Here is a 20,428-nt window from a genome sequence, read left to right on the forward strand (position 1 = left end):
TACGTTTGAGAGTAAACTGACATTTATTAGCCATATAATTACAATTTGTAACAAGGCGCTTAAAATGTTGGGCTTCGTCATGCGTACTTTCCGGGTCTTTTCGGATGTTACGGTATTAAAACTTTCATTTAATTCTTTAGTTCGAAGCAGACTTGAGAGTGGGTCTATTGTTTGGGCACCGCATCAGTTGAAGTGTGGCCTTATGGTGGAGAGGGTTCAGAAGAAATTATCGAGACTCCTTTACTTGAGGTTGTGTGGATACTATCCGAGGCTTTATCCAACTGACTTTCTCTTAGGCATGCTTACATACTGCAGTCTGCAATTTAGAAGAAATCTTTATTTAGCTACGTATTTTTTTCGACTTATACGAGGTATAAATGAGAAGTCTGCCATTCTGGGCAGTGTTGACCTGTGTGTCCCTGATAATTATCTTAGAAATAGTGGACATCAGTTGTTTATTCTCCCAAGGTGCAGAACCAACCTGCCACTGGTAATGCCAATTGGTAGGGCGATAACTATGTACTTCCTTGTATCTATCTAATTTATATTTTTTGTATGTACATATTTCTACTGTTTAATAACATAATATCTATCTCTATACTGATCTATCTCTTTTTTTATGTAATACTGTTTTATATTTCTTTGTTTCTAAATGTCATGTTGTGAACGTCTTAAACTTATAATTTGTAATGTCCACAATATGTTAAAAATAAATAAATTGAATTGAATTGAAATTGGGGAGAAATATTAACTTAATGATAATTATTGCTAATTTGAATTCGGCCAGGGCCTATGAAACCACCTTGCAAAAACCCTGGAAAAGTCTTTGTAGCGCAAGGCGGTGGTGATTCTGATGAATATTTCGTTGGTTATTCATGGGGAACTGAGAACTACGATTTATAGTCAAGTTTTTCCCGTGGTAAAAGAGATGTCGCATAGGACTGATATTCTGAGCATATACTTATCCTATCTTATATGACTGCAATCATTGGATCTGAAAGGCATTAATCATCATTACGTGTCACCGTTTATTATTTTCATTACATCAATACAGAAATTAAAAAGTGCATATCTTCCGGCTTCGTTTGCCATGGTCCCCAGAAGGTCTCGAATGTCCGCATCTGCCATCTGTAATAAAAAGTTCAGGTTGTTCCGCTTCTTGCTAAAAATTAAACAATCGAGGAGTAAATGTAGGCAGTGGCGGCTCGATAACTTTCTAGGTGGTGGGGTTTAGCCTTTGATTATTAAATATACATACCTACCTACTTTCTCACATTATTGCCGTCAGATGTTATTTTAAACCGGTGCAGGTATGCTCGCATGACTGAGTCATCTCTAAACATAGCCTGTTGTGCACCCTGACGTCTCGTGCTACAATCCAGAAACCTAAGTATACAATGGAATTTACTCTTTCCAAGGGCACTTCATTAACTTCGCAGGTTCTGTCATATATAGGGGACAACCCGGGGCTGCCAAATTTGATGATCTTGGTGGCTAGTGCATATTGCCAAATCGTGCAATAATTAAACGTCAAATGAAAAACTTTTTCAAACCTTTGTTTATCGAGACACCACGAGTAGTTCAAGTTCTTCCATTTGGGGTAACAAAAAGTTTTCAATCAGTTGTCCGTAACATTCCCATTTTGGTTATTTACTAAACTATTATAAAATTTATATTTCAGAGTATGGACCTAATAGGTTGAACCAGAATCGGCAATGGTTGCATGGGATTTCAACCCACCACCCTCTACTTCATTAGCAGACACTTTACCAACTTCCAGCACGTTTACGTACATGAATTAAATTCTTTATCCTCTGGTGACTTCTTTCAGAACTCTATCAGATTTAGATTGTCTATTTCGTCAATTATTGTCTGAGTACAATCCAGATGTTTTATCCTTCACCAGCTCCCTTCTTTTGTCCAGACACTCCATGCTTCAGGTCTAGCATTGAAAACTTACCCTTTATTATATTTATATTACATAGCATTAATTATTAAGACCATTAGTGTCCATTTATGTCACATGCGCCACGCTGTTCTGTCTTTTAGTCATGCTGCATGACAACATTAAATGCATTCAACACGGTAAATAATATTCGATTCACCAAAATAATTTTTCGAAGAACATGGTCTAAATTATTTTGATACCATTCCACTGGACGGCAATGCTTGAGAAGGATTCAGTATGCACCCATAGTTCCCTAGTTCTTTCCCTATAGAACTAAAATGTCAATTTATGAAATGGAAGGAAGTAATTAAAAGTCTCAAAAATATAGTATTTTCTTTATTTACTAAATTTGAATAAACATGCTCGGTATGACATATAAGTTTATTTACGGGTACATATAGATATAATATATATATAATAATTATATATTAATTTTATTATTAAATTGATAAAATGTATAAAATATTTACAAAAATACAAAAGCCACTATGGTATATTATAAAATTATCAAACCGTGCCTTCTACCGCAACACCAATCAAAATTTATTTTCTAACATTTAATAAAATTTTGCGCGTTTTCATCTATTGTAATTTTTTTTTTTATATAATGAAGTTTTTAATTTACTTTCAGTCGAATCCTAGATGTATGAATATTGTTCATTCAGATATAATCAACTTTTGATAAGAGTATAAAATAAATATTAGCTTAACATTCAGTGGTCATATAAAAAAATTCTGATTAGGTATAATTTTAATTTTACTGGTGTTAATATTATTATTATAACAATCTCAATTCCGTATTAATTAAGTAGCAGTATTTCATAGATAAAAATTTGGTGATTGAGTGTTGCCAATGTTTTAAATTATTAAGGAAAGTTGGGTTTTTATGTGTCCATTCCAGATTTTAAGCTTTTAAAAAAGGTGACTGAAAAATTGAAGAATATTATATTTAATTATGTTGTTATGTTATATTAATGATCTATCCCAAAGCGCAGGAAGTGCCTGATTTAAAGAATTGAAAGATGGATATATTCATGCTGAAGTAACCCCCCCCCCCCCAAAGTAGTTTCAGGAAAATGTGATGAAAAACCGAATAGAAATAAATAAGACATGCACACAACGTTTACCATGTCTGGAAACTTATACAGTTCGCCCACATCACCGTTAAATGTTGTATCAGAAATATATGGTCGTATATTAAAGACCGTCCAACCTCTTTGGGTTGTATAGTACTGACATAAAATTCATGTTTAAATAAAACACGGTTCTTGTCAGTTTACACTTTACAGGAAGCCAGCAGCAAACAAATTTTGAAAATAGCCGATTTACTGGATTATTTGTTAGGTTAGGTTTTCATTCTTGAATTTTGCCAAAATTAGCTATGAAAATTGAATTAATGTTCATATTGAATCTAATAAATTTGGAGACCGCATAGTATACGGTCATCTCTTTCCCATAAGAAAATTACAATTTACAAGTAACCCTACGTAATAATAGATAGGTAGCCAGTTTTTCAGTTTTTCTTCAAAATACAAATGCAATGGATCAATGGATTAGCCACTAAACCAAAAGAGAGACAGTATATCTGTGTTAGCCAGTGACAACGTCGGCAGTAGATAGGATCTTAACAATTGCCTGTTTATTAGACGTATATTTACCATAAGGCTTAAAATTCTGTTTACGCCTGAGCTCCAAATATCTAAAGCCGCATATTGTGTATTCTAAAAGAAGAATGAAGAAATCAATTACCTACCAGACTGTTTTTAACAATGCATGGGGTATGAGAGGTTTTACGTTACTACAATTATCTTATGTATGTATATTTTATAAATAGTTGGAAAAGTTACAAAACGTATCTAAAAATTCTTATTCTGTAAAGGCCTTTGAAACGAAAAACACACCACGAATATAATTTTATATTAATCTTTTTACCAAAATCTAAAGCGTTTGAATGGTTTCAGATTGATTCAGATATTTTATTAAGAAGAAAACAAAAAAAAAATTCATAGCTTAGAAAATTTATGTTGTGTATAAAACAGATTAATTTTATTATTAGTAAAATTCCATAATTATATAGCGATTTCACAAAATAATGTTCAGTTCTTATATAGTCGCAATTAATAGTCTTCATATTGATATTAAAACTATAATAACTATCAAAAAACACCAGTATATTATTATTTGAATGACAGTTCAGTGACATTTTAATGTCTTTAAAATATTGTATTATTTTTGAAATTAGAACATTATAGAAATCTTTCTTTTGTTTATGATAGAATATGAATTTAAAAAAAATGTCTATGCAAAATAATTTTGTTATAATATTATTATGTATAGCAACATTGAGTTTGTGATATTATGTAGTTGCTCCGTGGAGGAGGGCCTTAGACTGTCAGGCAGTTCGGTAGTCATTTTAAACATTTTCAAAATGGCAGATGAAATATCTGAAACCAAACTCCCTCTCTAGGCATATCTCGGTTTGTTTGTTAGATCAACAGATACATATTAGTATCGCAAAATAAAAGATTTTAGTAAAAGCAGATAGAACCAAACCAAAAAAACACTTTTTCTAGTTTCATTCTACGATCTACTCGACATCCAAACGTACTCTAATAAAGATTTAATAAATATTAGCTATAGATTTCAGTCACAAATATAATAATATAATTATTAACTATATTAGACAATAATTAGTTTGTTAATACTACACTAAGGTTCGCTATGCTTTGAATTTATTTTGAGCAATAAAAGCTCCTTTGAAAGTTATTAATTTTCTAGATTAAAATTTACAATAATAAATATTTTATTTCAACACTCATCTACTGATACAAAAATTACCTGGGAATAATATTAATTGAAATAATGAGAATATAAGGAATGACAAGAAATTAAAAATAATTGAATTAATATGTTAGTAATTAATTACAAAGAAATAATGACATTTTTACAAATGGCTAAATGATTATCTACACGTTTAAAGACTTCTATATTTAATTTAGAATGAATAATTACGTTCAAACTACCATGTAACTTCTGTAAGAACGGCCTAATGACATAGTGCATCTCGTAAATCACAGAACCAGCCCGTTGTGTGCAATTATGTTGGCATTAGCAAAAGAGTTGCACTGTATTTTATTGATGAATATAATAAAAAAAATTATCTATGTATTATATTAATTTTACCATGTTATTGAGTACCTATTTCAATGTATAGTATGGCAATGATTATGAAATACGATTACTAAAGCAATTTGAAATAATTATTAAATTTTAGGTCATATTTTTTTTCAAATTAAGAAACAATGAAATGTTACCATGTTGTGATATTTAATTTTCCCTCGTAAATGAAAAAAAAACTCTTTCTTTTGAATGTATTTAATTAATAACAAGAATTTTTAAATTGAAATATTTACATTATATGCGCTAGAATTATAGTAAACTTGTATAATAAGAGATTCACATTAATTACTGGAGTGGTTGAAACATACATATACATCAAATTTACATAATAATATATTATTATAATCATATAAAAATCTATAAAATGACTTGTAAAACACCATTACTAAAACGTTTTCCTACTACTCGTTTGTAGGAACAATGTCACTATTTAACGTTTAAAGAGTATTTCAATAGATATTCAATTCCGAGCAGACAAATCCATGAAATTTCTTTTGATAAAAATCCTTGGTATTGCGACATATTTTAACAATTTTAAAAAGGGTATCTTTTATTTAAATCTGTCGATAAAGCGGATATCGCTTTGGCAACGGATTGTCAATAATTTCCATCAAACACTATTGCCAGATTCATCGAATAAATCAACTAAATCTCAGGCTGCATTTTAATTACATAAAATTTTACAGCCATAGCAATCCGGCCTATCAATTTTTTGTTATTATGACGATACATTCACATGTATATTTAATTATTTACACTTCCATCTTGGATAGAATGTTTTCTGTTTCAATATATTATTTTCTTTTGTAAAATTATCATGCAATAAGAAATTAAAATAATATTGTGAACAATTTTACTGAACGATTCATCAGTCAGTGAATCGATTCACAAAATCACATATATTACAATAAATAGACATTAATAATATAATATTACACATTAAATTTATTTATAAATTGGTATATTTATCATACAGGCAATCAAATGTAACGATTTATTGTTTTTCAAGTGTTGTCAGATATAAAAAAGATTTATTCTTCACAAGCGGTAACATTCTTGTTACTAGAGTTACCTATTGTATTCATTTTGAATAGCTTTGAAATTCTCTACTCCAATATAATATGCACAGAACAGATTAATAAATAGAATTCCGATAGGCACTACATTTTGAAGCAGGGTTTTGAATGCCATGAGTGTCCCACGAAAATGAACCACACATTATAGCGTTGCAACCTTCAAATACACCAATATTGAATGAGCGACAGTGCATAAACCGAGAACAGTTGTCAGAATGAAGTATTATTGACACGTGTCTAACTTTATCCCATATTCTATCACACTCGAAATCAGTAAGTTGCTGTTACTCCACACCCGTTAATTCTGTGTTCCCTGATAATATGTAATATCGTTTAACAGTGGTACACAACCCTCTGTGCCATTTATTACGCCCCCCCAACCCGAAAAAATGAATAATGCAAAAAAAAAATCATGGCCAAATTTTTATAACTTTTAAAATTTATTACTTATTCGGCAACAGATAATATTACCTACAATAGAATGTGCATCAAGTTGTGCCATCTCACTAGTGCCGTCACTTAATTACATCATGTTACTATTGACATATTATGCAATGCAGAGTGGACAGTTACCAGAGTATCTGGTACGTACAGATTAAATTAAAAATAATTAGTCTAAATTAAGGAGAGAATATTACTATCCACGACACTTGTACTCACAGTTAGACGATAGATAAATTATCCTACTAATGAAAAGGTTGTGCATCACTGGTTTAATATAAATGGTCTCCCATGATTTACTGAAAGCCATAACATCTGACATAATCATAAACTAAAATGGCATAAATTTAACGATTCTTTTATTTACTTAAATATTTTATGAATTCTCAGATCTATAAAATATTTTCAGCCACCCCTGATATTTTTGATGTCACGTCATAACTATACGAAGAAAAAAAAATACATCCAAAATTTCAGATTCGACTACATAATCGTTTCTCGTTACTGGTTTAAATCATTACCGTGTAGAAATAATGTATATTGCTTCCTGTAAAAAAACTGGACGAACCATATTAATATCGTCACCTCAATACCACAACTAGATAACTAGATTTTCACTGTTTTTGAGATAGCTATTGAATATGATTCTACAATTCCTTCTCTATAAAATGATAAAACCAGGTAAGTCAGAAGTTAATGGGAACTGTATTAATTTTGTGTTTGAAAATATTAGATAACTTTAAAACCATAAATGCATTAAAAAAATAAAATATTATATCTACAATATTTTTTCATACAATTGAACATTATTTAATTGTTCCCAATTAGACAATTTTCCATTTTTATTTAAAGTAATAATAATTATAGCCTAGATTTATGTTAATCAAGTAAAGTTTAAATTTAATTTTTCCAACAATGACCAAATCAGTGGGTCTATTCTATACTTATCGAACACTAAATTGATAAATAGTATCAAACTTAGGGTAGGTTTGTATCAAAATATTAGCACTTATTGTAACAATTACACGAAGCTGGTTTTTATTGTTGCAATAAGTGCGATATTTTAACAGCAGCAAGATAGGTGCTGGTAAAATAAAGCAATTATTACAACAATAAAAACCAACTTCGTGTAATTGTTACAATAAGTGCTAATATTTTGATACAATCCTACCCTAAGTTTGATAATATTTATCACTTTATCACTTTAGCGGTCGATAAGCATAGAATAGACCCACAGAGTTATCTAGTATTGTAGTATTGAAGTGACGATATACAGAGATGAAAAATTTTGTTACTAGGTACGTGGATTTCATATAGAATTACAATAGGTACCTGCAGGTCTTTTATCTCTATTGAATATTTTCAAAAGTACATTCCCAATATTCCAGTTACGTTGTGATGTCAAAATCATCAAGTGTGACCGTCCCCTTAAAAATAATACGATATACAATGTGTTAATTATAAAATAATTATCGTTAATATGAACTATATACACAACAAAAACGAGTCGTCCTTAAATCTACGCGAATCAATAGGTAATCTAATTTCTTCCGCCGACCTGCGCCCTCTCCCTGGAGTCCTCTCTGCCCAGTCCCTTGGGCGGAGAGTCTCTGCCGGCCTTCTGACTAGCCTTGGAGCCCTTCCTGGCCCGCTTGAACTTGGCCATGTCCTCCCCGAATACGTCGCCCGTTCTTAGGGCGGAGATAAGATCGTCGAACTCTCCCTTGGCCTGTCCGTTGGCTCGAGCCGCGTCGGCGATGTCTCCGTTGGCGTGGTTGGTCTGTCCGTTTGCGCTTCCGTTGGCATGACTCGAGGATTTGGAGAGGCCGAGGGATTTGGAGACGGACGACAGCAGACTCGACGCCTGTTTCCGCTCCATCGTACGTTTCTTCAGCTGAAAAATTGATTTTTTTTATTAGTAAAATTTCAAATTAATAACCATTAAAATAATAACCTAAAATACACATTCGAAATTTATATTAATTTTGTACATTCATTAATGTGCCAGCAATGATCGAGTAATAACATGTCGGCTTACAAAGTCGTGGGTCTGGCAAAGTCACTTATTGCTTTTTAATATGTGTTAAACTCAAGAGCATGGACCTAATAGGTTGAGCAAGACGTGATCAGCGCTCGAAATGGAAAAGTTTACGAACCGGAGCGCTTGACAAATTTTCTGAAGATATTTACATAGTCATCAAATTGTATGTGTATTTTATAAAAATAAGTTTGTCAGATTTTCTATTCTATGGCCTATCTAGCTCAGATGGTCAACAAATTTTTTCCACGAGACGGAGCGATAATTTTACAAATTTCACGAGCCGGAACGGCGCTCCGGTGCGTTCCGTTCCATTTCGAGCCCTGATCCACATTGGATTATAGAACCAATTAAAAAATAAATGTACATACATTTCGTAAGTATAACCAGAGTATTTGGATTACAACTAGAGGGAGTTGCATTACAACACTTAATGGCAGTTTCTCAACGATTTGAGTGAAGCTGTATTGGTAGCCACAGCAAATTTAATATTATATTTATTATATTAAAATATACAGCGGCTTTGACATTTTGTTATTATATTATACAATATGTGATATAATATGATTATCTACACAACTTTTTATAATTGTTCATCAAAAAAATCTTAAATAAAAATGATTCAGTGTGTTTGGCTGCCTGTCTATATCTATTAATTGATGCGGTCTGTCCTTTCACATGCTACATGTTATAAGCTAGGTACATTTGTATTATAACGTGAATGCTATAGTTCCGTTACAAGTCAAACAAAATTCAAGTATCTGAGGTTATCTATATAAAATTATGTTGAAATGCTTGCGGTTTTACACAGTTGCGGGTGATAATAGTGTGAAGTTTGCTACAAGTGAATCTGCAATGCGAAATTATTTGCAGCTATATAATTCATTATACTTAGTAGCTAGTCAGTTTTACTTTTCATGTTCGCATTCATATATTTAGGCTTTACCGTTTTAGAGCATAACTAAATTGAAAAAGAAAGTATTCACCTCTTGTTCTTGTTTGAGTCGTTTCTCATCATCTTCCTGCCGTCTTCTAGCGGCCAAATTCTCCGATTTGGCCTCTCCCAAGGAAGTCAAGAACGCTTCCAGGGCTCCGAAGAACTCTTCAGGTTGAGTGGTGGCGGCGTCTTCGCCAAACAGACGGACGGCACCTTCGAACCGGGATTTCATGTCCTAGAAAACAATACATGATCATTTAAAACAACGGCAAAAATACTCATCTTATGTATGTCATGATGCATATAGTAATATAATATGCATTTAGAGACTGTCCTAGTTAGACCTACTCTAAGCATAGAAGGTGCCAAATTCTAAAATCTCTTGTGTCTATATTTTTTAATGAGGTTTGTGCTCATGGAGACATACATTGATACATTGCCCAGTATTTCAATTTAGGCAAACCTCATTGGCTGAAAATTACTTTATATTAATCAGTCGATACCTTATTGGCTGCATACTAGCACTGACTAACCTGGAACTGGTCTTCAAGCTCGGCAAACTTGCAGTTGGCTTGCGAGTAGAAGTCTTCCATGACAGGCAGGAAGCGATCCGAGTTGGGAGGCAGCTGCTGTTGACGCTGGTAGTCCATTTCGCGGCGGATGTCACCCAGACCCGTCCTCAGAGTCGCCATATCCTTCTCCAGCTGGCCCAGAGACACCTTCGAAGCCTCGCGGCAGTGCGGTAAGTCCTCTTCCAGCATTAGCACATCTTTGAACTGAAATATTAAACAAATAATGTATTAAAGTCTGCGTTTTACAGGCACCGACTGTCTCATGCATAACATATTATATAAATCAAATTCAGTCTTTCACTCAACATCATGCATAGTAGAATACTTTTTTTAATGTATACTGCTATTTCAAAAATGCAAACTATTAATTAGTTAAATAGTAGTTTCCATTTATATTGTGGTTTTAAATAGATGTAAAATTATCATTAAATGAAATATCGGCAATCGCGTATTGGTAGTGTACATAACTGGTAATCACTAGAGCCAAAGTTGAAATCTAAATATTGCTTTAGATATTATTTCATTTGTAAAATAGATGGCGACAAAAATTGTGACAATATTGCGTGGTTAAATTGGTAATCATATCGTTTGGTGCATCATTCTGCTTTAGCCTACTTATACACGAGGCTGGTATCGGCGGCTATCAAGGGATATTTATGTATTGAGGCGGTTAATTATTGCGATAAGTTGTCCGTCTGAACTGTCAAAAAGCGCAATGTATAAACAGCACCTCTTTCGGCTGTGTTAACTTTTAGAGCAAGATAGACAATTTTAACAGTTTAGATGGCTAACTTATTGTCACAATTATAATACCTTAATACATAAATATACTAATAACTATCTTCGATAGCCGCCGATAGCAGCGTTGTGTATAGAATAGATACGCAGGGCTGACTTTGTTTTCCTTTATATTATGTATATTAGCCAACTATTAACCATACAAATATTTCTGCTATCTTCATCTACATCTCCCGTTTCCGTCCTTTCACGCTGTGATAGCCTGCTGACATAGCCAGAATATAAAAATCGCAATCAAATCGCAAATACAGTCGAACTTGGTTATTACGATCACGGAAATAGCGAGATCTCGGATGTAATGAGGAAACATTCGTTGACATTTTAGTTGATGATTTTCTCCATATATTTATTCACTTTTATAACGAGCTACTTTTCGGGTATACCGAGCAAAACCGTTAATGTGTCGATCATTTAAAAACAACATTTTCGACCATAAGCAATAAAATCCGACCGGGCAGTTAACTAGACTGATGCCGCCGGGATCGGATTACGTTTACGATCACGTTTATGACACTAGTTAAATTTCTAAGTACCTAATTGGTGTTTTCGCCGACAACATTGAAAAAATATCCACGCATATGCTTGAAATTGCATGTAAAAAATCCAAACTTTGTGAAGTCAGTAGGTACCTAACAGCGCCAGCGGCTCAGCACTTCATTACAATAAACAACTTCTTTTGTGGTTTATGAATGCCATGCTTGTTTCGGGGATTTTTACGATGGTTTTCAGATTTTTTATGTTCTTAACGATATAACGAGTAATGCGTATAACGAGCAAATTCAGTCGGTCCCATCTTCCTCGTAATAACCAAGTTCGACTGTATGTCAATGTAATTTAATGCGTTTATTCGTAAATCAAAATATTATATATCTTCTTGTATTAATTTATCAACAGGTCGGTTCCTAATATTTCGGTAGGCAGTTGATTTTGTTTTAATTCATACCTTGCTTTCCAAAACCTGGACAAGATAATGGAGAAGTGTGGTGTTGCGAGCCTGACTAGACTTTGTATCTGCGAGTCGGTTCAGGGAAGCCAGACGGAACCCTGATGCATTTCCGCGAGCACCTCTGCAAAAAAAATATAAAAAATACTTTTTATAAATTAATGAATTTTACATTATTTAATTTTTTTACTATCTGTAAAGCAGCCAGAGTAGAATACGATAGATATAATTAAATAAGAAAATCGTCAGTGTACCTGTTCATGTAGTTTCCCAGTGCAAGGACAATCTCCAGCAGTCTCCTGAGGCGGCGAGACCTGGCCACCTGGCGCGACGCTCTCAGTACAGCCGCAGTCCTGGCGGCGGTCTCCGCTGAGCTGCCTCCCCAGCGCTTCTTGAACAGGAGAGAGCGCACTCGTTCACGGTAATGAGGGATTCTGCAACAGAGTAAGTAATATTATTTACATATTTTAAAACACTTTAATTATTAATATTAATACTATCGACCGAAGATACTTGAATGATGAAGATGGAATTCGAATTTAAATTCTAATGGATTTAAGTTTTGTTTTTTTACGCTGTCTGACACTGGTGGTGACCCCAAGCCATTCTTTGACAGAGTCACCAATTCTGACACAGCATTCGTTAATCTCGCGCAGGCATTTGATTAAGGCAATGATCTTGGGAGGGATTCTGTGTGCTCCCAGTATCCTCCAGAGGGAGGGGCGGTGCGGACTGTCGAAAGCCTTCTCATAATCCACAAAGCAGCAGGCCAACAGACTGTTCAGCTCATGACTCTGGTGGAGAAGACATCGAAGGTTGTGTATTTGGCAAGCACACACTCACTACTGAGACATTACGCGATTCAGAGGTCCGGGAAAGATTTTGGCAAACATCCTCTTGGTGAGAATAACGACCCTATAATGCTTGTCCTCAGGAAAACCAGACCGGGTTTCTACCGGGATGAGTGTGTGCTGGCCAAAATCCACAACCTTCGATGTCTTCTCCAGCAGAGCCATGAGCTGAACAGTCCATTGGTCTGCTGCTTTATGGATTATGAGAAGGTTTTCAACAGTCCGCACCGCCCTTCCCTTTGGAGGATACTGGGACCATACAGGATCCCTCCCTAGATCATTGCCTTAATCAAATAAATGCCTGCACGACAATAGCAAATGCTGTGTCAGACAGAGTTGTGTCCATGCTCCGTTTCTTTTCATTATTCTCTTTGACTTCATACTACAGAAGTCAATACCACCCGACCGAGGCATATCTGTTACCCCCAAAGTGAAGCTATGTGACCTGGAATACTCCGATGACGTTGTCCTATTCTACAATCCAATCAAGCAGAGACAATCGACAGGTTGCATGACAACTTGTGTTGCGTTGGTTTGAAACGCGAGAAAATCATCGTTTTGTACAATAGCACCTGTCCTGATCCTGATCTCCCTCTGATTAGCGACAGGCAAAACATCGAGAGCGTCGACAGCATCAAATACCTGGGGGTACACATCACAGGAGTTGGCATTCTGTAGAGAGAGCTCGCTATCTGTTTGGGAATGGCTGGAGCAACATTCAACTTGATGCTGAGTGTCTGGGACTCACGATTAAACTAGATCAAAACCAAATGGTCTATTCGATGCTTGCAATCTTACGGTGCTGCTTTACGGTAGTGAATCATGGCACCTTACGAAGGCTCAGTGCAACCGTACACTGAGCTTCGAAAACAGGCAACGGATACTGGATGTGCGGTGGGTACTTATGACTTTAGGAATAACGAGGAAATAAGACAATGCACCAAGCAGTCTCTAATCACGCTGAGAGTGAAGAGTGCGACATTGGACCTGGTTCGGCCACGTGCTACTGACACCTAAAGAGAATTTCAACTTGGCGTGCCTGTTCTTCAAGCCAACCGGATTCCAGCGTCCTGGAAGGTTGCTAAATACTAGAGTGTATATGGCGGAGCTACGGGATGCTGGTAGGTATGACCTGGAACGACGTAAGAAGACTGGCTAACGACGGGGATTCTTGGATGCGCGGCATAGTGTCCACATGCTCCAACTATGCGGCGGATATGTCCAAAGAAGAAGAAGAGGAAGGTATTCTCCAAAACAGAAGAAAATGAGACTTACTTGGATATCTCGTAGAGGAATCGATCAGCTCTCGCCAGATTATCCAACTCATCTTGATGCTCATCCAGCAAAGCCGCTTCTTCAGCACTCGGGGTGAATTTAAGGAGCTGTTCCACCATGTCAATTGGAAGCTGTTCACCACTGTCCATTGATAGGATTGCTCTGAAAATAACAATAATTATGTTTCTATTCTATTATGTACGTACATCCTAATTACCAATGTAGCTTAGGTCTTTCAATATTCAAAAGACCAATATTGGACATATTGTTTGCACTAATGATGACAATTTTATTTGGAGGGTCTAGGAGGGTTATTGACAATGTAAAAGATCAAAGGACTAAGTGGATAAAAATATTTTTCAATGGTTTGATAGGTATCTACATTTCAGAAAATTCCGCTCATTGATGATCACGACTTTCCACAATGAGGAAAAACAACTACCTACGTTTTAATATAGAGAGTGAAGAAGAATAATAATTGTTCACAATAAATTGGAAATAAAATCTCACCTGCAAATTTCTTCGTCAGACATCTTCAGCTTTGACAACAAGATGGTGCAGTTCTGTGCTCGCCTTCCATCGATGACTGATAAAATCTTTGTGCGACTCTTCGTTCCCAGCTGTCTCAAGTCTTCAATAGATCCATCATTCTATATCGCAAAAAAATTAAATAATTGTAAATTGCAGGCAAAAGTTGTAAACCTGTTGGAATAGGTGTATCGTCAAGTTAACACAAAATATCTATCAACTGCAGTGAATAAATTCATAATATTATTAGTATAATAAATAGGTAATAAAATAATAATTATTATTAACATTTATTTCTAATGGCCATAAAAGTTGTCATAATAAAACCTTCATAGAAAGTATTGATTGTGAATAATTATTGCAACTGGCAGCACTGGCGCAAAGTCGGGCCGCCATGTTTGTTTACTAGATTTGCGCAAAGTGACAGTTGTGATAATTACTATACAAAAGATTTTCTATTTATTATTTCTGACTTTCCGTACTATATCAATTTAGTAAATAAAATGGTATCTTGTTCAGTATACAAGTGCCCTAGCACTACGCCCAAGAAAACGCAGGAAATGTCGTTTCACAGGTACAGAAAAACATTGTAAACGCAAAAGTTTACTTAATAGAAAAACATGTAATAGATTTTTTATCATTAAAATATTAAATTTATTTTAAACAATGTACACGCACAACGTGATTAACTAGATAATATGTGGCCCGGTAGTATCATTCAAACCGCTATATTTTGATTAATATAATATTACCAACTAAATAAGACAAAACCTAACCTATACGTATTACGGCCTCTATTTTGAATGACTATTCTGCTTTCTGCTGGCAACGAAGCGGGTAACCGGGTAAAACGGGTAACATGTAAATTGTACGTAAAACATTTCACCGTGGTACAGTTCGCCGTGAGCTTTCTTATCGAAAAGAGATGACCGTATACCATACGGTCTCCAATTTTATTAGATTCAATATGAACATTAATTTAATTTTCATACATAACTGATTTTCGCAAAATTCATAAATTCAAGAATGAAAACCTAACCTAACAAAAAATAATCCAGTATATCGATATTTTCAAAAATTGTTTGCTGCTGGCTTCCTGTAAAGTGTAAACCGACAATAACCGTGTTTTATTTAGACATGAAATTTATGTCAGAAATACTATACGACCCATAGAGGTTGGACGGTCTTTAATATAGGCCATATATTTTCGATACAAAATTCACCGTGAAGTGTGATGCGGTGAACTGCATGCGTACAAGTTTCCGGAACGCAGCGAAACATGTGTATGTAGCGATTGCGAAATTAAATGTTAATACAAAATATGCAATTGGCTGAAATGGTTGACAATATAATAGTGAGGTTTTAAGAGTTTAAGTCATATTATTATCCCTTGATTACAGATTCCCAAAGGATCCGATCCGCCGAAGATTGTGGGTGCTGGCGTTAAGAAGGAAGAAATTCATACCGACCAGCAGTAGCGCAGTCTGCTCAATCCATTTTCAGGAAGATTGCTTTGAGAAGTGGTACCGATATAAGCTGTTGAAACCGGACGCTTTGCCCACAATATTTCCAACACATCCACCATTTTGGCAAAAGGTATGTACGTCGATTCCCAGCCTTTGAATGGAGGCACCCTTAAAATATTTTATAAAATCCTTTATCCACACACTTTTTTCCTTGTTTTCCCACTAAGAGTTTGTGGTTGCTATGGATGTCTGCACCGCTATATGTCCGCACGTCTAGCAGTTCATGCCGATACTTCACTTTGACCATGATGGTTACATGTAAATTGTACATAAAACATTTCACCGTGGCACAGTTAGCTGTGAGCTTTCTATCGAAAAGAGATGGCCGTATACTATACGCTATCCAATTTTATTAGATTCAATATGAACCTTAACTCATACAGTGCTGACAACACGGCTGCCGTGTCGGCATTAGATGGCCATTACATACCATAAGCATATTATTTAAACGCGGTAATTAATGAGTAATTAACTGGTCCGCAGTGAATGAGTTAATACATTGACTGCTGACTAGGTAATTACTAATTAATTACCATATTTAAATAGCATGCTAATTATATCTAATGGCCACCTAATCATTATGCGCTAGGCTCATCGTTACCGTTCAATGAGTTAATTTAGTTTGCATAGCGTATTTTGGCAAAATTCATGAATTCAAGAATAAAAACCTAACCTAACAAATAATCCAATACATCGACTATTTTCAAAATTTGTTTGCTGCTAGCTTCCTGTAAAGTGTAAACCGACAAGAACCGTGTTTTATTTAGACGTGAATTTTATGTCGGTACTATATGACGCAAAGAGGTTGAACTGTCTTTAATATATATATTTCCAATACAACATTTCACGGTGAAGTGTAAATACGGCGAACTGCATACTTACAAGTTTCCGGACACGGACCGTGATGTGGTCGATCTGGTTCCTTGTATTACTGTCCAGCGATATCCATGTATATTTGTGGATGTCATTATGGGGGAAAAGACTACCACCAATCACAAGACCGTTCATGGAGGCGAAATCTACCAGACGGCAACCATTAACGTTGATTTGGGGAAGGTCATGTTTTCACAGCACAAAGGGTCCATGTGAGGGATCAGATCCTACTTTGACATTTAGATCACCAAAGATAACTGCGTGATCACAGCTGGGGATTTTTCCAGTAGCTTCCGCCAAACTTTCGTAAGATGGATCCTTATCTGCTTCGCTAGAAGCCTTTGCATCGCTAGGAGCATATCACTGCAGAAATGTGATGGAGCTCAACTTAGTCTTTAAGGTAGCACATATTAGGCATTCGGAAACAGGTTCCCAGCTAGTGAGGCACTTGTAAACTTGCTTGGACATTAGCAATCCGACTCCACTACATTGCAGAATGGCATGTCCGGAGTACAAGAGGCAAAACTCACAAATAACCTCACCAATGCCAGTGAGTCGACATTCACTGATCCCGAAAATGTCCAACTTGTACTTACAGAATATTTTTGTAAGATGCTCAGCCTTTCCAGGGACATTTAGAGTGCGAATATTGTAGGTTCCACGACATTCACTGATCCCGAAAATGTCGAACTTGTATTTACAGAATATTTCTGTAAGATGCTCAGCCTTTCCAGGGACATTTGAGTGCGAATATTGTAGGTTCCAAAACAAAATCGTATACCGAATTCAGGCGGAGTTGTCCAGATGGAAACGGGTGTCCGAGGCTTCCTTGTGCTTGTGTTAATCTATTGGATTTTTGGTGTGCAGGAAATCAACCCACAGCACCTCTACCTAGAATTAATCACGTAGCAGGCCTTTAAACCCAGAATATACCCTGATGAGGATAAAAATATTATCCTCAAAATATTATCACAATATTTAAGATAGATGTGTCAATCAGTTACCTTTATTTTTTATTATTACAGAAGTCTAAACTAAAGAAACCGGTGACAGTCAGAATTCCACTGCCGCCACCTCCGAAATGCGACCCAAACATCTTCAAGACCAAAGCCAAAACCAAGCATGCCCCGCAGTCTTCCAGGAGTGTGGACGTGTCAACTTCACCGCTGATGTGGGGGCCCATGCTGGGACAATATAAAGTTCTAGAAGACAAGGCAAAACAGCTCAGAACTTCTATAACTAATTACCGACACAAAATAAAATCGCTGACGCAGTTTATCCGGCGTTATAAAAAGCGGAATGCTGCGATGAAGTCTACGCTGAAGGAATTGAGGAAGAAATGGATTTCGGCGTTACTCGTAGGTAGAGACTTCGAAGAAAACTGATATGCTTAAAGGCCAAAGTGAGGTCTTTGAACTATGTCCAATAGAATTGTAGCCGGTGATCTAGAGTATATCGTCCAATATGTGATGAAAAGCAACCGCTTTATGGACAGGGAATGGGTCGATTTGACGATGCCATTTGATCACCAGGACGACTGGAGAATTGCCAATTTGGTGCCAGTAAAAAGGAATAAAATGCGTGACACTGACATTACGATTTGAATTGATCTGTTCTCGCTCTGAAATTTAACAATGTTGCACAATAATAAATATTAAGTTGCGCAATACATCTCAACAAACTTTTGTTACACAATCTATTGCACAAACTACTACATAAACCAAACAATCAATAATATTACGTAATATCAAGTAATTGCAAAAAAAATGTTTTATGAATAATTACGAAAATATGTAAGTCTATAATCAATGCTTGTCATCGGAGCCGATAGAAGTTTGGACAATTTTGTATGAGAATCAGTATGTTTTAGGCCGTTTCCAGACGCGTGTAATGTAACGCGAATTCATCGTATGGACGTAGCTACATAGCTCATAGCGACGTTCGAGCTAATCCATCGGCTGTCAGTTTTTAACGCGAACACAAAGGTGTTCGCAGTGCTCGAGAACTCAAACAACAGGATTCGCATCGAGTTGTGAGACGATTGTGTGCTGTCCATACAAATTCGCGTTACATTACACGCTTCTGGACCCACCATTAGAGTGGAGTTTATTTAATAGCTATTATTCAACATTTTTTTTTTAATTTAAGACTACTTTTACACCCAGAATTATTTATTTCACTCATTTTATTCTTCTTTACCGACGCGCTGAGTTTTCAGTTCTCTGGGCATCGTTAAGTTATTATCCTATACCCATATTGACACGCCTGCTAGTAGTTAAGACTAAAATCTGTAGAAACACTCTAGTGACCAGTTTAGTCTAGTATGTATTGGTGTCACTGGACATCTACCGCCGATACAGTATTCGATCATGGTGGAATACTACAATGGAACTGCTTTAGAATATTTACGAGAAATCCCATAACAGTATAATTTTCATTGAAACACGATTAAAACTACTATATATTGCTCACAGTTCTCTCTCTCTGTTGTACAGATTATGATGCAATTTTTATCTAAAAAAAATATGCTATGTATATTATATAAATAAAAAGGAAAATGATATGTAATCTTTTTAATTTTTATCCATCCCCAGGCTCCCAAACCCTTTTCACCCCTCTCTTATAACAGCCAAATAACCTGCGACCCTCCGCCACTTTTGCATAAAAAAACTGAATTTGAAAATCACATCGCACAGTAATTGCAACAATACTCTCATGCAAATAAAATATCACAGACCCCGGGCATTTCTGCCTTAATGTCAGTGAGTCGAGAACCATTTTAATAAAGTTTATAATGTATATCATTGGCGAAAATTGCCTCTTAAGATTCTTTTAGGCGTCAGTTCTGTTGTCCGTTCAATCGAGGGTTCCGCTTTGGTCCGTTCAGTTTTGAAACGGCGATGTATTTAGACGATCAGTTTAGTTGTTCGTTCAGTCTCAGTTGACAGTTCAGTTGGGAAACGGCAATGTATGTTTACATATTTTCTACCCACTAAAAATGAATATTATTTATATAATAACTTTCTAAACATATCGGTTGGTATAATACAGTAGCTATATTTGAAGAAATGATAATAATTTAATCGAAATTAGAAAAGTAGTATGAAAATATGGCAACATAGTAATTTACACGTCAATTTAACTGGCAACTCTAAAAATGGATACTGTAACTCAGCGGTTTCCAACCTGGGAGGCGCGATCTATTGCCAGGGGAGGCGCCAAAATTTTTGAATAAATTATTTTTTATACCATAATATCTACAAATAAATAAAAGTTCATATCTTAACGTAACAGTGAAAATTCAGTGCATGAATGTTTATTTTAATATATAATACATATATTTAAATCCTATTAAAAAAATATTTGGAGCGGAGAAATTTAAAAATGGCGCTTTTGCAAACGCTCTGTTTCGGTAATGCACAAAACGACCGCTGGTTGCATG

General features: G+C 35.4%; 2 protein-coding genes across 10 annotated transcripts in view; one reads left to right on the plus strand and one right to left on the minus strand.

Moving 5' to 3' along the window:
* Positions 1-2,316: 2,316 nt before the first annotated feature.
* Positions 2,317-20,428, minus strand: part of DAAM (disheveled-associated activator of morphogenesis-like protein) — a 551,406-nt gene continuing 533,294 nt past the window's right edge. For all 8 annotated transcript variants that reach the window (XM_085949180.1, XM_085949184.1, XM_085949178.1 and 5 more), the window contains 7 exons: positions 14,570-14,709; positions 14,060-14,221; positions 12,188-12,367; positions 11,934-12,057; positions 10,154-10,396; positions 9,670-9,855; positions 2,317-8,539 (listed from right to left, as the gene is read on the minus strand). In XM_085949180.1, coding sequence (XP_085805306.1) covers positions 8,186-8,539; positions 9,670-9,855; positions 10,154-10,396; positions 11,934-12,057; positions 12,188-12,367; positions 14,060-14,221; positions 14,570-14,709 — 1,389 coding nt within the window. In that variant the 3' untranslated portion in view covers positions 2,317-8,185. The remainder of the gene's footprint in view (positions 8,540-9,669; positions 9,856-10,153; positions 10,397-11,933; positions 12,058-12,187; positions 12,368-14,059; positions 14,222-14,569; positions 14,710-20,428) is intronic.
* On the plus strand, positions 14,966-19,549 carry LOC147070757 (THAP domain-containing protein 1-like). Of its 2 annotated transcripts, XR_015070871.1 has the most exons (4): positions 14,966-15,161; positions 15,988-16,183; positions 18,012-19,297; positions 19,347-19,549. XR_015070871.1 is itself a non-coding variant. In XM_085948872.1 (3 exons), exons 1-3 carry the CDS (start codon positions 15,091-15,093, stop codon positions 18,369-18,371), a joined length of 627 nt encoding a protein of 208 aa, XP_085804998.1. In that variant the 5' UTR covers positions 14,979-15,090; the 3' UTR covers positions 18,372-19,549. The 2 variants fall into 2 exon arrangements, 1 of the variants encoding a protein (XP_085804998.1); XM_085948872.1 differs by having other exon boundaries at positions 14,979-15,161; positions 18,012-19,549.

Source organism: Rhyacophila brunnea, unplaced genomic scaffold (assembly GCF_057557595.1).
Source record: "Rhyacophila brunnea isolate RB1 unplaced genomic scaffold, BYU_Rbru_1.0 scaffold_21, whole genome shotgun sequence".
In the NCBI taxonomy this organism is placed as follows: Eukaryota; Metazoa; Arthropoda; class Insecta; order Trichoptera; family Rhyacophilidae; genus Rhyacophila; species Rhyacophila brunnea.

Bases quoted from the DNA above. Each gene is read 5' to 3' on its own strand.
- LOC147070757 (XM_085948872.1), top strand. From the start codon at position 15,091: ATGGTATCTTGTTCAGTATACAAGTGCCCTAGCACTACGCCCAAGAAA. The intron at 15,162-15,987 runs GTACAGAAAAAC...CCTTGATTACAG, and splicing joins CAGGAAATGTCGTTTCACAG to ATTCCCAAAGGATCCGATCC. The intron at 16,184-18,011 runs GTATGTACGTCG...TTATTATTACAG, and splicing joins ATCCACCATTTTGGCAAAAG to AAGTCTAAACTAAAGAAACC.